Source organism: Pelophylax lessonae (assembly GCF_965119305.1).
Source record: "Pelophylax lessonae genome assembly, chromosome: 1".
Classification (NCBI taxonomy): Eukaryota; Metazoa; Chordata; class Amphibia; order Anura; family Ranidae; genus Pelophylax; species Pelophylax lessonae.
The window spans coordinates 138,942,522-138,964,385 of NC_138768.1; the positions used below are offsets into that span (position 1 = coordinate 138,942,522).

General features: G+C 43.3%; 1 protein-coding gene across 1 annotated transcript in view; it reads right to left on the bottom strand.

The window, feature by feature from the left end:
- Window positions 1-11,421: 11,421 nt before the first annotated feature.
- Window positions 11,422-21,864, bottom strand: part of MAP1B (microtubule associated protein 1B) — a 107,690-nt gene continuing 97,247 nt past the window's right edge. Inside the window, exons 6-7 of the mRNA XM_082257325.1 lie at window positions 13,247-13,485; window positions 11,422-12,295 (exon numbers count right to left, since the gene is read on the bottom strand). Of these exons, the coding sequence (XP_082113451.1) occupies window positions 12,140-12,295; window positions 13,247-13,485 (395 nt within the window). The 3' untranslated portion in view covers window positions 11,422-12,139. The remainder of the gene's footprint in view (window positions 12,296-13,246; window positions 13,486-21,864) is intronic.

The window sequence follows — 21,864 nt, forward strand, 5'->3', positions numbered from 1 at the left end:
GGACTCTTGTGGAATGCCTAGATCTGACTCCTGAGCCTGCCTGATGGGTGTAATGCTTTTATGTGAGAAGATAGCAGATAAGACTAGAACAGCAGAAAGGATAAATAGAAGGGGGGGGGGGGATTGGTGTAAGAGTGTTTGATTTATTGCAGGACTTTATCAGTATTTGGGAAGGCGAAGATCTGTGTAGAGGGAGGGGAAGTGAGGTGGAGGGGTTAAATGAGCGATGTAGCAGGACTGATAAGTGAATGTAACTTACCAGGAAGGAATGCAGAGTGGCCCTGGAAGGACATGAAGGAGGAGATGGATGGGTGCAGTCAGAAAAGAGATAAGGACGGTGGGTGTGCCTCGAGGAGTTGGGGAATCCAGACTGTGCAGAGGAAGAATGAGTCACTCCTGTCAGTGAGGCAGGGGAATCGGTGTTCGGCTGAAGCTCCCTAGGCGCGGAGGAGGAGGAAGATTCTCCTCTGCTCTGAATGCTGCCTCGCTTTCCTCCTCGAGAACATGACGTCACTGGTTGCTAGACGCCGGGCGGCAGGCAAGTCTAGCAACCAGTGCAGAAGATACAGACCAGCAGTAGAACAACCAGGTCTTGGCCAGCCGGGTCACTCTGCAATTAAGCGGAGCTTCTGCTGCCGTAGTGGCCTTTTCTGGGGGTATCAGACCGGCCCAGGGGGAAATTGCCACCCTGCCCCCCGGCCAAGTCCACCCCTGGCAAAACTTTATAAAACTGACTTGCTGGTTGAAATAATTGGACTTGTGTCTTTTTTCAACCTAACTATGTAATCACAAATCAATAATACTGCAATCTTGAAAAGAATGACAAATGAGCCAAAATATTGTTGGTGTGAGAGCTAATGCTAACAAATAACTAGAAAACTTTCAAGACTCTGCAGTCCCTTTTTCAGACTAACACAAATGAAGAGAAAATCCTCTCAAACACTAAGCCCCCGTTCACATCGGGGTGATTTGACATGTCAAATCGCACGCCAAATCGTCACCTATTGCTGGCAACAGCACCGTTCAAATCAGTGCGATGCTGACTTTGCGGCGCCGCACAGATTCCCAAAAGTAGTTCCTGCCATTAGGGTTACCACCTCATCCCCTTAACCACTTAAGCCCCGGAGGATTTGACTGCTAAAAGACCAGGGGGTTTTTTGCATTTTTTTACTGCGTGACTTTAACGGACAATTGCGCGGTCGTGCGACGCTGTACCTAAACAAATATGATGTCCTTTTTTCCCACAAACAGAGCTTTCTTTTGGTGGTATTTGATCACCTGTGCGATTTTTTGATCATGCGCTATAAACAAAAAAAGAGCATCAATTTTGCAAAAATAACAATATTTTTCACATTTTTTTATATGAAATTCCCCCCAAAAAAATGTAAAAATCAAAATTTTCTTAACATTTTTGGCCAATTTGTTTTATGCTACATATGTTTGGTAAAAAAAATCGCAAAAAGCGTATTTTGATTGGTTTGCGCAAAAGTTATCGCGTTTACTAACAAAGGGAAAGATTTTTGTCATTTTTGGTGTTTTTTTTTAACGCGTAATGGCGGCGATCTGCGATTTATTTTTGGGTACTGCGACATTGCGGCAGACAGATCGGACCCTTGACTGAAATTTTTGACACTTTTGGGGTTACCAGTGACATTACTGCAGTAATCAGTGCTATACATATGCACTGTTAATGCAAAAATGACACTGGCAGGGAAGGGGTTAACTGTTTTGGAGAGGGAGGGGTTAAGTGTGTCCTAGGGGCGTGTTTCTAACTGTAGTGGGACATGGCTATTGGTGTAAAAACAAAGATCAACGGTCCTACATAGTAGAACCGTCTGATCTTCATTTTTACACCAGGGAGAATGACAGGCGGCTTGTTTACATAAGCCGCTCCGCCTTTCTCCCTTTACCGGAGCGATCGTGAGTGACCGGCGGATGATCGGGTCCACCGGTCACACGCACTGACTTGTCAGTGAACGAGCCGGGGCGGGTGCGCGCCCGCCCGCAATTGGCTCACAAGTCAGTGACAGGCGAGTGACGTACCCCTACGTCACTCTGCCTGGCCGGGGCTGACCGCCGCAGTATGTAGTCGTGCGGCGGTCGGCAACCGGTTAAACCAGGACACACATTAATCACACAGGTTCTGTGGCTAAATAAAGGTGGTAATTAAATTCCCTTAGTGCCTTATCTGCATTAGATCAGCCTCAGAACCTGTGTAAATAATATGTGTCCTGAATTAAAGGGATGAGGTGGCAACCCTACCTGCACTACTTTTGGTGACTTCGGGTGCGATTTCAATAAACATATGTGCATGAACCTGCACAGATGTCTCTCAAATCGCCCCTGAACTCGCACTAAATGCCTGTTTGAAATTGTGCGATTTCAAGCTCGCCTTCAGTGTGAACCTAGCCTTATACAAGGAAATTATAGAGACATGCCTGAAGTCCAGCCACCACTTTAATATCTGTGGTGGTGGCTCCTGATGTAGGTGACTAGTTAAATTTTTGCCTTTTCCATTTGCTAGGACCTCTTTCCATTGTTCTTTTACTGCGATTGTCAGTGTTAATTTAACCATTTTGCGATTTTGCATTTTTATTAAAAACTTTTTTTATTGATTGGTACACTATGAGTATCTCTATATTCTTTATTTGGATCCCTATATGCGCTTAATTGATGCTACGGTTCCACACAACCAGACTCTCTGCATTGGCTAATTTTGCTCTTCAGGACCAAAAAGGACCTAGACACCAGTAGCTACATGTGCTATTGCTGTCTTATAATTTGTACAGCAACTACCTCTGGTGAGTGTACACTTTATATATACGATGGAGGACAACATTCTTGAGTGACAATAATAATTTTTTGTTCTTTACACTGGGACACTTTTTCTTGTATTTAATTCATATACTTTTTTGGACTCACGTTGGACTTTTTCACTATGTTTTAATAATTTTGAGCGCTGCAAATGTTTCGTATTCATTCTTTGGGTGTATGTATAATTTGCACTATTTTGCAAGCAGCTATAGTTTTCTCTTTTTATTTTTCTAGAGCGCTGACATTTTTTTATTACACAAATTATAAAGCTGCATTCCATGAATTGCAAAAGGCAAAATTAAATCTCAACAAACTTTCCAAAGAAGCAAAGTATTTACATTTAAGGTAGGTAAAATGCCTATGGACTTTGAAATGTAGCCTGGTCTTGAGAAATAATGAATATTTGCAGATAACTGCTTGCAAAGGGTTCCTATGAGTCAAACAAAGCATAAACCCAGAGCTCATGCTCATTTCTGTTTTCAGACCCTAAATTGTATTATGTAGTCACTGGAACCCACAAAGCTGAGTGGAAACACCCCAAGTCCCAGGTGGTTATGAAAAGTTTGGATTTATGGCAGGCAAAATCTCCCTGATCAAGTATCCAAGATATAAAAGAAGCTGCCCCATTCCCCAGCACACCTTCTAAATATCACTTTTGGTTGAATTGAACCTTTACATAGTAGACTGTATTATCTATGTGATATAACAAATGAAAACGAATGACTCCTAGGACTGAAGACCCAACTGATCTAAACCGGGAGACAGTACAGCTAAGGCGAAGTCCATCTTCATCAGAGTGTGATGACACATCTATGGCTATTCCAATTGATGATTTCTGAACTACCGGGGTTCCATATATCGTTGGTTGACCATTCCTGCTTGTATGACCCATTTACTATATTGTACCTGGGTCCAATACCTCTGGTAAGCGTAACTTCTACATCCGTGGCGGTGGGCTTTTCACACTGGCCACCACTGACATCTGGATATTTATGTTTGTGATTCTGATTCTTCAATATCTTCACCTAAACACTATGTTACAAAGGGGACTTCTACTTTTTGGAATATTTTTGTCATTATTATGTGGACTTCATTATGAACTTTCACATTTACACATATTTTTCAATATATATGTTAATCATTTAGTGCTGCACTTTTACATTTTGTATTATCTATGTGGCTGTGATCTAGGCTGTTACGGTGGTTTTCAGCAATGCTTACATTTGTCCATGCTTTACATCCCTATATAAAATGCAAAAGATGTGAAAACTGCCCTTAAAATCAGGGCACAAAAAGGATTAAAGTATTACTAAATACAGGAGCCTGCATTCACTATTTTTGGTCTCTTACAGCACACAGAACATGGAAATGCAATTATTTTAGTAAATATAAACTGCTAAATACCTTTTCTCATCAGCAGTATATAGCACTCTTGTGACTTCTATCGGTGTCTGGTTAAAGCTTGTAGGAGGAGATTTCATTCTACTCAGACTGTCCTGAGGCTGCATGACCCCTGACCCTCTGTGTTTACAGTGTTGATTGGCTCTGTGCTGATCACATGCACCCTCCCAAGAAAAAAAAAAAAAAGCTCTAGCAATACACACCAAACTGAGCATGTGTAGAGTGACTCTAAAGGCTCTGTCTTATCAGGAGATTGATTGGGGAGAGTGAAAGCAGGAGAGGATCAGAGAAGACATGATCAAACAGCCTTTTTACACAATGCAGAGAATTAACCACTTAGGTTCCACAGTGAGCTTTTTCTCCATATATTCAGACTGACTTTACTGTTGTGGGTTTAATAACACTTTAGCACATCTAAGAGTCAACGCATTTATAAAATTCTGGGAACTTTCACTGTGAGCTCATCCCTCTGCTGCGTGAAATTGAATAATCCCCATAAAGGCTTAACTCCTGGTATGAAGCCTTAAAAATGAAGGGGACAAAAAAACATCCATAACCACTTCAGCCCTGGAAGGTTTTACCCCCTTTCCTGACCAGGCCCTATTTTGTGATTAGGCACTGCGTGACTTTAATGGACAATTGCCCTCTCATGCGACGCTATACCCAAACAAAATTTACGTCCTTTCTTTCCCACAAATAGAGCTTTCTTTTGGTGGTATTTGATCACCTGTGCGATTTAAATTTTTTACGCTATAAACAAAAAAAGAGCGACAATTGTGAAAAAAAACTATATTTTTCACATTTGCTATAGGACATTCCCCCCCAAAAAAATTTAAAAATCAAATTTTTTTAATATTTTAGGCCAATTTGTTTTCTGCTAGATATTTTTGGTAAAAAAAATAGCAATAAGCGTATTTTGATTGGTTTGAGCAAAAGTTATCGTGTCTATTAACTGCGGGAAAGATTTATGTAATTTTTATTGTTTTTTTTTTTTTTACTAGTAATGGCAGCGATCTGCAATTTTTAGCGGGACTGCGACATTGCGGCGGACAGATCGGACCCCTAACTGATATTTTTGACACTTTTGGGGGTACCAGTGACATTACCACAGTAATCAATGCTAAAAATATGTACTGTTACTGTAATAATGCCATCGGCAGGGACGGGGTTAACCCTGTGGGTGATCAAAGGGGTTAATGTATGCTTATGTGCTTACTGACTGTGTGTGTGTGTGTGTGTGTGTGGGGGGGGGGTGTTCTGTGCCAGGCACAGACAGATCGCAGTTTCAACTTAGCTGAAACTGCTTATCTGTCCCTTCCTGTCTGAGAGAAGATCCGCCTGCTTTGTTTTAAGCAGGCGGGTCTTCTCTCCGTTTCCCTGACGATCACGGGAGGAAGGCGGCAATCGCTGCCTCTCCTCCTGCGGCCTGCCTCCCGCTGTGCCAGAATCACATGCACTCCAGTCACGTAGTAATACGTGACTGGACGCAGGGGAGCCGCACTGCCACAGTAATATTACTGTTGGCGGTCAGCAAGCGGATAATTAATCAACAACTACTTTATGTATGGACATCAATTTCGTAAGAACAAAATGTATAAATATTAATTTTTGCAACAGCTTTTAACCCTAGTTCACACTATAAAACTCGCATTTGAATAGCACAGGAACCGCACCACCTTACTGAATATGCCCAATAAAACTAGAATTACAGGCAGCTGAAATGACATGCAAATTATGAGCAGGGCCCTCCTAACCCTCTTGTATTGTAGTGTGTTGTAACTGTTCTGTCTCCCTTTATACTGTAAAATTCTGCGCAAACTGTTGTCATTATATAATAAATCCTGCACCTCCAATCTTTCAGGACTCTCTGGTGGTCAATAAGGTTGTCCATCACAATACAAGACAAATAGGGGCTTAGAAGATGCATTTTTTCATCATATGCATAGCTAAAATTTCTGTGACAAATTAAAGAATACATGCACATAAATAATACAATAATAGAAGAAAAACGCAACAGATAAATACTACTACATTTGTTTTTTATTGTGGAACCAAGTATGTTTCCTTTACATCAAATATCCTCAGTGGAAGTGGGGTATTGCACACAAATATCATAAAAGCACTACATATTACTTCACTGTAAACTAATGTTCTACATTAGATATGAACTGGTAGAGTAGAAGTGATGTGGGATTGATTATAAGACAATACCATACACAGCTGCAGACTGACACAAACACCATTCAGAACGAGAGAGGAGTGTAAGGACCTTCCCTGCCAGCCACAAGTTCCTGTCAGACAATTGGGAGATAGACGGCGGCATGCATACGTATCGAAGCATAGTTCAGTGCTGCCATTGTATCTTGGTTAGTGCAGCCCAGTCTTGGGGGGAATGTTACTTGCGGCTCCATAGCATCCAGAGCCTAGAAGCTAGAGTAGTGCAGAGAAGCTTGAGAAAATCCTTTTCTTTCGAGTCTTTTTTTTTCCAAAACTACAACACCTGTCAATCATCACTTATCCCACTTGTAAATTTGAACATGAATAAAGTCTATTTTAAGGTTTATTTGTTTGGCTGCTTCTGAAATAAGTATTTATATGATTTGTGATGGTTTTACCAAGTCCTCAACAGTTTTACAGATACATCCAATGTGTAACAGCTCTGATCACCAATTTGTTGTAGAAGAGTGGAAATATTGGCTTGCAAACACATAAAGGTAATGTCTACATATATTACAAATAAATATAAAAAAAGAGTAAGTTGCTTTCTGAAGAATTCCCAGCACCGTGAAAGCGTAAAGCATGTCAAGAATACAACTGGACATTCTTTTTGGACATCACATTGTAGGTATCAATGTGCTCTGAAGCTGAAAACAGTACAAAATCAGTGCATAGCAGCTAATCTAGGTTATTGTTAATCAAACCTGAGAAAATGAAATAGCAAAACCATTTTAAGGTTCTGTATAAAAAGAAAACTGGAGGAAAGATACGTGTCTGAGTTGCCTATACCATCAAATCAGATACTAGCTGTCATTTCTTGGATGCAGAAGAGAAAATAACAGCAAGAATTTGGTTTGTTGTTTTGGGCTACAAAGACACTTTGCCTCTGTATATTATAAAAGTGCTTAGCTGGTTTTCAGCTTATGGCTCTCCATGTCATGGAAAGCATGGGTCAATAGGATACATTACCCCAGCCCTGCTCACCTAGCTAGGTTTTGTATACTATTGTATTTTAACACAGGGGTGGAAACATTAGGGCTTAGTAAGTTAGAGCTTTACTTTTTAAGTGGGTTGACACTAACTAACCTCCATAACAACTACTTTGCTATACACCTTTAAAGCAAATTCCCATTAAAAATCAATGTGTTTAAAATTAGGCAACTGTTAAATTCTTATATGCAGATGAGCATGTCACCCCTGAGGCTGCAGGCAGTTATTTTTTACAAACATGTACTCCTTCCAATTGAATTCTTTGGACAGTTATCCTTTGATAAAGTAAAGTTTGATGTGTAACTGATGCTGTTGGTGAATGTGTTTATGTGATATCTTTTGATAAGCTTTGATATCTCTGCATTTGGCAGCTGGGGAACCAGCGCTGCTGTCCCCATGTATTCCATTGCTGGACAGACCACAGATGGCAGTTACCCACCAGTCAGGGTAAGATCATTCTCATGATGGTAAATAAGAGACAAGCAGAATTACAGTCTGGACTTTGTTCTGATTTTTACTTCAAAGCACACTAGTACATACAACCCAACTCTCATTTACCAAATTACTGCATTTTGAAAATGAAAAAGGACTCAACATACAATAGAGACAGCCATTTTGGTTGCCTATTATGTATTCAGTCCCCTCTTGAAACTGCCAACTTTACTTGGCCATAAGGCAGAACTTGTAATTGAATCAGGTTAAAAAAAAAATACAGCTGCCCTCACTGCATGTGGAAATCTGCCCCACTTACAACATATTTGGCCAATTGCATGAAAACTGAAGGGAAGGCCCAGTAAGGGTGTTGGCCACAGAAACCAATCACTTTCTTTATTGTTCTGCATTAGAAAAATTATAACTTTTAATAGATTGATTACTGTGGGCAAAAGTAGTGTCAGGCATATTATGTTTCCTACAATTCATGACTATTTTTCCAATATATGCACCTGTTCATCACAGGAAAGAACAATTGTTGTAAGCAAGAACCTGGGTACGGTTTACATCACTTGTTGGATCTTCTGTAACATTTTATAAACTGTAGGAAGCACAGTGCTACTTATAACCTGCACGGACACCAGTGGATGAGTTGCACATAGCCGCAAGATACTTCCGGGATATTGTAGACCTTGCATTGGATTGGTCACTATGGGCAACAGCCCCACTGGTCACCCTTTCAGGCTGTATACATGGGACTCAAAAGCAAGAATAGATACCTGATGAAATTAATAACTCTTATTAACTCTTCCATATCCCTTCATAGCACAATTACAAAGAATAAAATCTACTCTCTCCACTTGGAATGCAATCTATACATAGTACTCCTTGTCCTGCAATTACTAAATATTCCTATAAAACATTCATTTTGATGGTTTCCAGAAATAAAACTATGCTATGACCCCTAATAGTTATTTGCAACTATTACAGTCAATATTTACATTCATTCCCGTTTTGATAAAATCTGTCTGCACATTTCTATGAAGTGTTATCCCACCAATCGTGGGCAAATTGTGAACCCTGGTTTCTGGTTGTGATTTTGTAGTAGCTGGATGAATCTTCCCTTTAATTTGCTAATGTTGGGAAGTACAGTATTTATTCAATACAGGAAGAATTCAAATTTGATGAGAGCTCAGTCTCCATGGATTAGTATCTGACGTCATGTAACTAAGTACAGTTTTTGAGAGTTTTATTACCTCTATTATGAGATGCTTGAAATGTATTTAGTTTGGTAAGTTTAAATGTATACTTTTTCATCAGTGAATAAATGTTTTCACAGAGTTCACAGTTACTCATCCTTCAAAGCTGTTCGTCGGCAAACAGTGAAAATTATTTTCACTGACTTATCTCTAGAATAGAAAAGATATCAATCTATTTAATAAGGTTAAGCAAAGTGCTATGCAATAACCCATAGTAATCAATATGAATTTTGTTTATTGTAGTCAGATTGGATTGTATGCTGTAGATTACTAAATGTTAAGCACAGTCACTGCATTTAGAACTACCTTATTAATGAATACATGCATTGCACTGGTCTGTTTATAGCTAACTATTCAGTGAGAAAAAACATTTTTTCATTTCCAGTGAAAAATAATAAGTTATTGGCAATCTTAGGGAAGACCATAAAAACATTTTCTATGATTTTTGTATTTACCCTTTTTAGCATACATACTTATGGGCCTTAGGTATGAACAGACATAAGTAGTGCCAGAACACAGGTTGCATTCTAGTTCCTACTGTTTTGTAACAATCCACTTTCAAAAAAAGCACAACTAGTTATTAGAAAAGAACAAAATAAAACTAGTGCAAAGGAAACTGAAGGCAAACATCGCTAAGGGCTTAACCACAGGTTTTTGGAGCTCTTAGCTCAGCGTCATAGATGCTAATGCTATACAGTCCTATGGTCCTGTGTTAGGATCGTAGCACTGTGTTTTTCAGGCTCTTTTGGATCTCTTGTGTAAACTGATAGAACAAGTGCCCATGGGTATATAGACAGTGCCAAACAAGCTAGGCAAATTAAATACTGGCTAAGAAAAGACTGTACCTTTATGTCAAAAATGGCATAGTGTTGTGTAATTTTACACCAACAAAAAATAAATATCATTGCCTAAAAAAAAAAAAAAAATTGTTTGGCCTAATTCACAGCATTAAGTGGACTACACAAGTCCAAAAACAGTACCAAAACAGTGCAAATAATACCATATTAAATAAATATACAACACATTAAAAGTAATAAAACAGTGGCATAGCAAATCAAATTTACATCTTACATATATCACATAGGGCAGTGCATTTGGTTTATGCAATAAAATCTTTAGATTCTACTACCCTCACAGTTACCAACACTGATCTATGTACTGTGCACCTGTACAGTGACAGTTGGTACGTCCAATATGTACCCCTGTTCTGTGGATCTTCGGTGTGAATGTCTCGGGGTAAGCCAGTTCTGGCACCAACAAGCCTGTGTCTCCTTTCTACCTGACTGTCCTGCAGAGACCTAGTAGATGGAGTCAAAAGTTTCTAGTACCAGAATTTATTTAGAGTGGGGCTTACGGGCAAATTATTTACCCAAACACATAACAGATGACAAAATAGAGTGCTATCTACACACTATGCTCTATCTCTTAGCTCAGTCTATCCTCTGTAAGATGTAACTGTTACCATCTCTCAATGTAGTAAGCCATTTTATGAGTGCAACCTAGTAAGACTACCCACCACCTCTCCAAGAGTAGAGGTCAACACCAACAGTATTCCTGAACATAGGGTTAGGACACACAATGTTGAGCTAATTTAATTATGGACATCATGATTCATGATACATGTAAACACTCGCCATCAATAAGTCTAGAAATTACTTGATTATTAGGGATAAGAAATAGATCCAAATACTACTCTTGCCCATCCTAACTCTTCAAACATGGATCATTTTCTAATCATTAGACAACAATTGCAAGATAACAACTTTTGCTTAGAAAATGAAAAACCTAAATTGCATTGTATTTTACATACAATAAAGAGGGGATCTGTACAGCTGTTAGTAATTATAAAAAAAAATAAATAAATAAAATGAACAACTAGCATAGGACAAAGAGTGGGCAATCGGTAGGCTTTAAAATAAAAATTCAACTTGACTTTTCAATTGCTGGGCAAACTTGTCATCGGCCACTCATTGCACATCAATGCAGCTTTGGTCAATAGAACTCTGTTGTATCCCATCAGCTTAGCTCTTGAATCCCCGACAAGCATGCACACACCTCTGCAGTTACACCCTTGCATACTGCTGTCAATTTTATACTTGTCAAATTACATTTGAAAATAAGTGCATTAGGTATCTTTGTACATTCAAGTCACTTTCTAAGGCAAATTGTCAAACTGAATGTACTCCCCGACGCTTTGGTATTTTGCTTTCTGTGTACCAACCGTGAATTGTAATGTAAGAAGAGCCGTCAAGATGAATTTAGCAGAAGAATACCTTAGACACAATGCTTTTTTTTTTTGGCGCCCATGTGTTGTTTAGTGGCTTTTGCTAGCATGACTTAATCTACAGCAGGTAAAATATTCATATGAAGCAATCTATCACATATCTAAAAGTGACAGGCCTGACATTTGCTACATTTTGCCAAATATGTTTGAATAGAAAATAATTCCCTCACTTTTAACTTGCAAGAAAGGAGAAAGGTTCAGACCCTGTAATTCTAGTAATAGATGGTAATAACTGACTGTCCAATGCAATCCTTGATGAAGATCACAAGTTGACAAGACCGTAGTGAGACGGTTGTTTGCAGTGCATCTGCAAAGTGTGTGTGTGTATGTGTGTGTGTGTGTATAAATTTATATATATATTCTATACACAACACAACATGCTGTAGCAGTTAACCTAGTAAAGTGATGCCACAAAATGTCCAATTGCAAAGGTCCTTCTTCTCTCTCATTGTCTTTCAATCAAGAGGAAAGTTCCCATCGTGGGCTAAGGTGAACTGATGTGTACAAGAGCAAGTCCTACAAACCTGTATAGTAAACCTGGATAGTTGAGCTTGCAATGACGTGAATGTTGTAGTTTGCCATGGAGATGATAAATATGTATTTATATATATATAACTGACATCTGTGTTGGCAAGACACAGGATAGCATTGGGCAATATATAGCTCTGCAGTTATTTGTAATCTCTAGGTGACATTTCCATTAATCAGCTGTGTTAAGGTGCGGCAGTGAGTAGCGGTTTCCTCACAGTTCAATCTTGCATGCTGGGAAGGATTCGTCTTGCATAACAACAGTGCTGCTGCTGGCCAGCACCATTATATTGAGGTCCTGCTGTTTCTCGTGTGTCTCCTGGTACCACTCTCGCATGACTTCTGAATCATGAGTAGGAATTAACGTAACCTGAAAATGAAAAAAGAAAGTTGTACGTTTTCAAAAAATGAATAATCTATATACCACCATTGTGACATTTCAAACGTAACCCTAATTATTCTGTGCAGCCACTCATTATGTAAGTGATGCACAACAGTGATTGACAGCTCAATTTTCGAATGGATTCTGCAATTTTCTTTACAATTACTCAGCGTGTAATTCTGGCTGACAACTGAAAGTACCATCATCTCAGAATAGCATTATAAATAAAGGGAACCTCTTATGAGCAAAAGCACCTCCACCAAACTCCCTTCCCGTAGCAAGAGTTGTCTGAATAGATTCTGCATCCCGTAGCAAGAGTTGTCCACTGTCTGCATATTTATTCTGGGTCAGTATCTTCACTTGTAGATATGCTAAAGGATCAGAGAGACAGCCCTCCAGGATGTACTGTATCATGCTACAAGCAATGTATGTAGTTAAAGGTAATTAATCTTGTGGTAAACTCACCTTAAACAAAATATTTCAAAGTAAGTCCCCGCATTTTTTTTTTTTTTTTGCTATTAATGTTCTATTGGAGATATTTTCCCTTCACTTACTGTATTGGAGACACAACAGAAAGTGAGAGCAAATCTCCAAAATAAGGGGAAATCCCCCCTTTGACAGCTGGCACTAAAGGAGGTGTCCTCTTCAGAAGATTTCTCTTCGCCTTCTGTACCAGTGTCAACCATACAATTTTGACTTTCCAATTACTTTCTGACCCAGTAACAATGGTCATTGGAACATATACAAAGGGTGAAACTTCTCAGCAGGGTCATAGTCAGCAATTAAATCTTGACAAACAGTCTAATTGATATTATCAGTATCAACAAAATGAGAGATTCTTGAGAAGCTAGCAATGATCAGTAGTGACCATTATAACATAAATGTTGAATGAAAATATAAAAAATAGGGCACAAAAAGTATTACATTGGACATATTTACCTGCATATTACTTCCCCACTGAGCTTTCCCTTCTAGAAGAGCATCTAGCACATCGCGACTAGGTTCCCCAGCTGCTGCGTCATTTCCACTCACTACATAGTATGAGGATCGTACCCGCTTGAAAAACTCCACATCAACATTCTTGCTGCTGCTGTGATTGGGTATATAGACCAGATCTAGGTATACTGGTGGACCTGGGGGCACAGCTGCAGCCTTTGATGATTTTGCAGATCCACCTCCTAAAATTAGACATTAATAAATTATTATCACACCACATTTTTATGTTTTGTTTTTTTTTTGCTTTTATATTAGTTTTATGTTTTTTACCAGCATGACCCACAATTTCACTAAAATCTTTCTAATGCCCACCTAACTTCCTGCCCCTGGACCCTGTTCCTTCTCAAATACTACACTCACCCTCTTGCTCTATCCTACACTTTTTAACTCATATCTTCAACCTCTCCCTCTCCACTGGCATCTTCCCCAACCCTCTAAAACATAGGCTAGTCACTCCCATACCAAAGAAAGCCTCACTAGACCCCACCAATCTTATCAACCTAAGACCCATCTCCTTACTCCCTTTTGCCTCCAAACTCCTTGAACGTTTAGTCTACAACCACCTGAGCAACACCTCATTGAGAATAACCTTCTTGATCCCCTTCAGTCTGGATTTTCCCGGCAGCACTCCACAGAAACCTCTCTCCTAAAAATTACAAATGACTTATTAATAGCTAAAAACAATGGTCACTACTCCATACTTTTACTCTTGGACCTCACTGCTGCCTTTGATACTGTTGACCACCTCCTCCTTCTCAAAAAACTCTATTTGCTTGGTCTCCATGACTGTGCTCTTCATTGGTTTGAATCTTACCTATCTCACCGCACCTTCAGTGTCACTTACAATTCCACTTACTCCCTTACAACACCTTTTACCGTTGGGGTCCCCCAAGGTTCTGTCCTTGGACCGCTACTATTCTCGATCTACACCTCCTCCCTGGGTCAGCTGATAGCCTCCCATGGCTTCCACTACCATTTCTATGCTGATGACACCCAAATCGACCTCTCTACCCCTCAGCTCACCCCATCAGTCTCCTCCCGCATCACTTATCTACTAACAGACATATCAGCCTGGATGTCTCACCACTTCCTCAAACTGAATCTATCTAAAACCAAGCTCATAATATTTCCTCATCCACGTGCCCCTTCCCCTGAATTCTCTGTCAAGATCAAATAAACAACTATCAGTCCTTCCACACATGCCAGGGTGCTAGGGGTAACCCTTGACTCTGCACTGTCCTTTCAGGCTCACATCCAATCCCTGTCCAAATCATGCCACCTTAACCTCTGCAACATCTCTAGAATACGCCCCTTTTTAACCAACGACACCACCAAGCTTCTAATTCACGCCCTGGTTATCTCTCGCCTCGACTACTGCAACTCCCCCCTCATTGGATTACCTTTACATAGACTATCCCCGCTTCAGTCCATAATGAATGCTGCTGCAAGACTCATCCACCTTACCAACGGTTCAGTGTCCTCCACCCCTCTCTGCCAATCCCTTTACTGGCTTCCACTCACCCAACAAATAAAATTCAAAGTACTAACAATAGTTTACAATGCCATCCACAACTCTGCCCCCAGCTACATCACTAACCTGATCTCAAAATATCAATCAAGCAGCTCTCTTCGGTCCTCCCAAGACTTCCTGCTCTCTAGCTCCCTTGTCACCTCCTCCCATGCTCGTCTCCATGATTTCTCCAGAGCTTCGCCCATTCTTTGGAACTCTATAACCCAATCTGTCTGCCTGTGCCCTAATCTATCCATCTTTAGACGAGCCCTGAAAACCCTTCTCTTTAAAGAAGCCTATCCAGCTACTAACTAATACACTGTTTCACCTTCCCCATCAGCTCATCCCCCACAGCTATTACCTTTTGTATCAATTGACCCTCCCTTTTAGATTGTAAGCTCTATTAAGCAGGGCCCTCTGATTCCTTTTGTACCAAATTGTATTGTAACTGTACTGTCTGCCTTCATTTTGTAAAGCGCTGCGCAAACTGTTGGCGCTATATAAGTCCTGTATAATAATAATAAATAATAATTATGACTGAATGTTATGCAGAGTTAGCATCCCTAGAACTAGCTAATTGTTATAATCTATGCGCTCATCAGATTCCTATTCTTCCTCCATTAGCCACTGTGGGATTGATTTAATAAAGGCAAATAGACTGTGCACTTTGCAAGTGCAGTTGCACTTATTTTCTCCAGAGCTTAGTAAAAAAGAAAACAGCATTTTTGCTTGCACGTGATTGGATGATGGAAATTAGCAGGGCTTCACAACATTCACTAAGCTCTGGGGAAATTTTGCACGAAGTCAAAGTGCATTGTCTATTAGCCTTTAGTAAATCAACCCCTCTGTATTCTTGCTAGACTGGCAAGAGAACACTTGGTGACTCTCTACCAGAGGGCAGGCAAAAGAATAGATATGCAAAAAGTATTTTAGGGCACAGAAATAGCTCTAGTTATGGTCATCTACTGTTTCTTTTAAATATTACCTATGAAACTCTTTTTAGGAAAGTTTAAAAATATATTTTAGAGACAAAACAATGATTGTTCATATGCACATACTTTAGATGTCCTTTTTAAATGCACAGTACAATGATAGAACAAAGATATACAATAAGTATACATTTTTATTAGAAACCAAAGGTAGAGTTTAGTGTCTTTTCTGTGAGTAAATATTTACATCACATTTCATTACAGTGTACATTCACAAAGGGATTGCGAACAGGCAGGAAAGTGTATTTTACTGCAGAAGAGACATTGCGTGTCTCTGCAATAAAGACTTTTTTTTTATTTTAAAACTTTTTTTAAACCAGATTTTATTTTTATTTTTGTAGTCTGATTTTAGTCAGAAAACAATAAAAAGACAAAGTAGCTACATAAGTAAGAGAAGAGACACCAGGGGTGGAAGTAACAGATCACTGAATATTATCAGGAGATCAAATCAAAGAAAATAGGCATGGGTCGGCACACATAAACATCTTGTACAGCTCGATAATCCTCCACACATTGGTAGAAGGGTCACTCACCAGATGACTAAGGGCCTCCTAAAAAACACCTAAAAACTTCCTGATGACCCTACATGCAAAATGCATTGAGTTCGATCTAGTGGCAATACTTCCGGTTTCGTCACATCCGCTTTGTTAGAACGCACACCAGGATTGAGCAACATTCCGGAATCTCTCCACTGCCTATAGTGTGTGCCGTGTCATGGCACTTTTATATGTGGGTAATGTACATTCATTTTTAAACTATTTGAATAAAAAAACAGAATTTTTGTAAAATCTTACCTGTAAAATTCCTTTCTCTGAGTCCTCCGACAGTCGCCGCCTCTTCATATTCGTCACATATGGGGTATTAGACTTTGCTCCGAAGGAGTAGCTAGGCAACAGAATATGTTAACAATAAAGCTTTAACATATCCCACCCTCAAGGGGTGGTCCCCTCAGTCAATACCCTCCTACTTCCTGCAACCATATCTCAGTTTTAGTGGAATAGCAGTAGAGTATACATTCAACCCCAAAAGAGGGGCGGGGGCGGCGACTGTCGGAGGACTCAGAGAAAGGAATTTTACAGGTAAGATTTTACAAAAATTCCGTTTTCTCTTACGTCCTCCGACAGTCGCCGCCTCTTCATATTCGTCACATATGGGGACGTCCCAAAGCAGTGCAAACATGAGGGGTGGGAAACGCATCCGCGCCGAAAGGCAACGCAGTCTCCACATCAAAGAAAGGAACCTTACCAAAGGAAGGAAACCAGCTGGGCAACAGCAAAAATAAGTGCTCAACAGGAGCAACAACCCAGGAAAAGACAAAAAAACCAGGGAATACAAAGATATCCCAACAGCCAGGAGTCCCCAACAAGGGACCCTATGGAACAGCCGCACTAAGAACCTTGCGGCCAAAGGAAGCATCCGCCGATGCCTGAACATCTACTTTGTAGAATTTTGTGAAAGTGTGCACGGTCGACCAGGTCGCCGCCTTACACACCTGGGCTACAGAAGCCCCATGACGGCAGGCCCAAGACGTACTCAGTGATCTAGTAGAGTGCGCCTTCACAGGCACAGGGGGAACCTTCCCCTGCAAGGCATAGGCCTGTTCAATGGTCTGCCTGATCCATTTGGCGATGGTAGAGGCCGAAGCCGCCATGCCCTTCCGAGGACCCTCTGGAAGAACAAACAAGGAGTCCGTCTTACGAAAAGACTCAGTCGATTTAAGGTAAACCCTAATCGCCCGAACAACATCCAGAGAGTGCAATCTCACCTCCTTTGGATGTTTAGGCTTCGTGCACAACGAAGGCAAAACAATATCCTCGTTAAGATGGAATTCCGAAACTCGTTTCGGCAGAAAAGAAGGATTAGGTCGCAAGACCACCTTATCCAAATGAACAACCAGGTACGGAGACTTGCAGGACAAAGCCGCCAGTTCCGACACTCTGCGAGCCGAAGTGATCGCCACCACAAAGGCGACCTTTTTGGACAACAGAGACAACGAGATCTCCCTGATCTGTTCAAAAGGAGCACGTTGTAACACAGAAAGAACCAGATTCAAGTCCCAGGGGGGCAAAGGATCCCTCCTAGGAGGAACCAGATGTCGCACACCCTGAATAAAAGTGCCAACCAAGGAGTTGGAAGCCACGGGACGTTGAAACAGAACGGCCAGCGCAGACACCTGACCCTTTATCGTGGCCAGCGCCAAACGCTGATCGACACCCGTCTGAAGGAAAGACAGCACACGGGAAACCGAGTACGTGCGGGGTGAAAACCCCCTGGACTCACACCAGGCAAAATAGGCCTTCCAAGTACGGTAATAAACCTTTCCCGAGGAAGACTTCCTCGCGTTGATCAAGGTATGAACGACCTCTGGAGAGAGACCCTTCTCCTTCAGGACCTCGGTCTCAACAGCCAGGCCGTCAAAGCCAGCGACTGTAAAGCAGGATGGTAAATCGGTCCTTGAGACAGTAGATCGTCTCGAAGAGGCAGACGCCAGGGGGCGTCGACCGCCAGATTCACGAGGTCTGCGTACCAGGACCGGCGAGGCCAGTCCGGTGCCACAAGAATCACCGTGCTGCGTTCCGAGTGTAACCTGCGAAGGAACCTGGACAGCAACTGAATCGGTGGAAAAGCGTACATCAGCCTGTACTGATGCCACGGGGCCACTAACGCGTCCGACGCGTCTGCCCGAGGGTCGCGCGTCCTTGCCACGAACCTCTTCACCTTGTAGTTGAGGCGAGACGCGAACAGGTCCACATCTGGAAGACCCCACTTCGCGCACAACATCTGGAAGACAGCCGGATGGAGAGACCATTCCCCCTGATCCAGGGTCTGGCGACTCAGATAGTCCGCCTGCCAGTTCTCCACTCCCGGAATGTGAACCGCCGTTATCGCCGGGACATGAGTCTCGGCCCAAGACAGAATGTCGGCCACTTCTCGAGCCGCTCGGGCACTCCTGGTGCCCCCTTGGTGGTTGATGTATGCCACCGTGGCATTGTCCGTCTGCACCCGAACCGGGCAGCCCTGCAGCCGGTCCGTCGCACGTAATTCCAGAATGTTGATCGGGAGGGAAGACTCCCCCTCCGACCAGGTCCCCTGGGCGGACAGAACGCCCAGAACACCACCCCAGCCCGACAGGCTGGCATCCGTAGTGATTATCGTCCACGAGATCGGACGAAACGACTTGCCCCCGGACACCAACGGGGACTGGAGCCACCACAGAAGGTTTTCCCTGGTGCGATGACTCAACGAGATCTGAAGATCCAGAGATTGAGGTCGCCCGTCCCACTTGGACAGGATCTCCGCCTGGAGACCCCGCGTGTGAAACTGAGCGAAAGGAATCGCCTCGAAGGCCGAGACCATCAATCCCAGACATCTCATACACGTCCGCAGAGACGAGTGTGGAACGTCCCTGAGGGACCTGACTTCCTCCTGAAGAGTCCTGAGCTTGTCTTCCGGCAGGAAGACCTTCGCCTGCACCGAGTCCAGTATCATTCCCAGATAGGGAAGACGAACCGACGGACTCAGTGTCGACTTTGGAACATTTATCGTCCAACCGAACTCCTGCAGAGTTTGCATTGTGACAGACAGTTCCTTCTCCAGACCCTGACCGGTCGCAGACCGAATCAGAATGTCGTCCAGATACCCCAGGACAGAAATGCCCTGGGCCCTCAATAATGCCAGAACCGGTGCAAGCACCTTGGTGAAGACCCGCGGAGCCGAGGCGAGCCCAAAGGGCAACGCCACGAACTGGTAGTGATCCTCCGCAATGGCAAATCGAAGGTATCTCTGATGCCCCTCGAATATGGGGATGTGAAGGTACGCATCCTTCAAATCGATGGAGGCCATGAATTCCCCCGGAACCAGGGCAGCCACCACCGAGCGCAGGGACTCCATGCGGAACTTGCGAACCCGCACAGAGCGGTTCAGAGCTTTCAAGTCCAGAATCGGACGAACCTTGCCCTCCTTCCTGGGCACGGTGAACAGATTGGAATAAAACCCCCGAAATCTGTCCCGATGAGGCACCGGAACCACCCCACCCTGAGCCCTCAGGTCCCGCACCGCCAGGTGCAGATCCCGCAGGCGCTCTGGAGACAGTTGTAGATTTGAGGGAAAAAATCTGCTCTCCGGCCGAGAGAGAAACTCGATCTTGTAACCAGATCGAACGATTTCCAGAACCCATCTGTCCCGCACACGGGCCAACCAGGGCTGAAGAAAACCGAGCAAGCGTCCCCCCACCCCAAAACTGGGTGAGGGCGCCCCTTCAGGCCGAACTGTTATGGGCCGCAGGTCCGGATTGGCCGGACTTCTGTTTCCCAGACCAGGGCTTCTTCTGAGAGCCTTGGCCTTTGAACGGTTTGCCCTTGTAGTGCGGCCGAAAGGCACGAAAGGACCCCTGAGGGGGCCGAAAATTCGCATGCTTCTTCCCAGAAGCCCCCTTAGCCTTGGGGAAATGGGGCAAGAGAGTGCTCTTACCCCCGGTGATCCCCTTAATCAACACATCCAGGGACTCCCCAAAAAGGCGAGACCCATCATAAGGCAGATTGGCTAAGGTTTTACGTGAAGATTGGTCCACCGACCAACATTTCAACCAAACCAGGCGGCGAGACAACACCGCCACGCTGTGCACACGTGCAGCCAACGGAATCAGGTCCAGGTCCGCATCACACAGATACATGACACCCTGGTGGATCTGATCCACCATATCCAGGGTCGCCGCCGAGGCCGAATCGGCCACTAGGACGCGCCTAAGCATCTGCGTCCAACTTGCGATCGCCTGGGCCGCCATGAGAGAAGCAAACAGAGCCTTAAGCATAGAACCCGTAACAGAATAAGTATGACGGGCAAGAGACTCCAGTCTCCTATCCGTGGCATCACGGAAAACAGGGGAACCCTCTGCAGGAATCGCAGTGGCTTTGTTCAAAACCGCAATTGCATGATCCACTGGTGGAGGCACACACCACCGTTCATCAGTGGCAGGCGAGAAAGGATAACGCAGCTTGAATTTACTTGGTACCGCAAAAGGTTTGCGCAGATCGCGCCATTGATCCTTAACAGCGCGCTGAAAATCGGCATTGCAGGGAAAAACCTGCGGCGTCCTGCGTTTTCTCTGCGTCCCATAAGCCGCCAAGGCAGCGGGAGGACACACTTCGTCCTGCAAACGCAGCGTCTGCTTAATGGAAGCAATCAACTCATCCATGATTGCAAGCTCTTCAGGCGAGCCAGGGGGAGAATTATCGACCCCCTCAACTTCAGCCTCCACCTCAGACCCCACTAGATCAAGAGAGGAGCGGGACCCCGATAAAGGGGTCCCTGCTAGAACAGCCCCATCACCTTCACCCTCAGAATCAGAGGACAGAGCAACTCTGGGCCGTTTAGTAGATTGAGCAGCCACCAGCATTTGCACCTGGGCAGCAAGGCCAGCAACAATAGAGGCTAAATCCCCCCCTGGGGGGGAAACAGCGGTCCCCTGGCTTTCCACCAATACTGTGGGAAACTTGCCCTCCTGAGAATCCATTGCCCCTGTATGCCAGACAACCAAGGGTTAACTGCCCCCTTTCAGCAAGCGCGGCAAGCGCAGCCCACCGCACCACACTCAGGCACAATGAGACCCCCACAGGGAATATACAGACTGAATACAGGCAATGGCAAACAGGAATAGAAGGATAAAACCTGAGGAGACCCTCGCCGCTGCTGCTGCCTCGATCGGTGTTCCAGGAAAGAGGAAGTGATGCTGCCAGGGCGCTCTATGTAAGCCTATGGAGGCTACAAGAAAATGGCCGCCGTGCATGTAAACCATGCGGCCGGAGCGGGCGCCGGTAAAATGGCGTCGTTTGGCGCCGAAATCGCCGCTCCATAGTGCATAAAAACACACACAAGCTTATCCCATTATATGGATACATGTTAGATCGCCGCAGCGATCGCTGTATATGCCCCAACATGCCATAAAAACATGCCCCACAGCACACAGCTTCCCACACTGCCCAGCCTGACACACACAGTGTCACACAGCTCCCCCCCCCCCCTTGCAGCCCACAGCATGCAGCCGAGAGATAGGGAGACAAGCA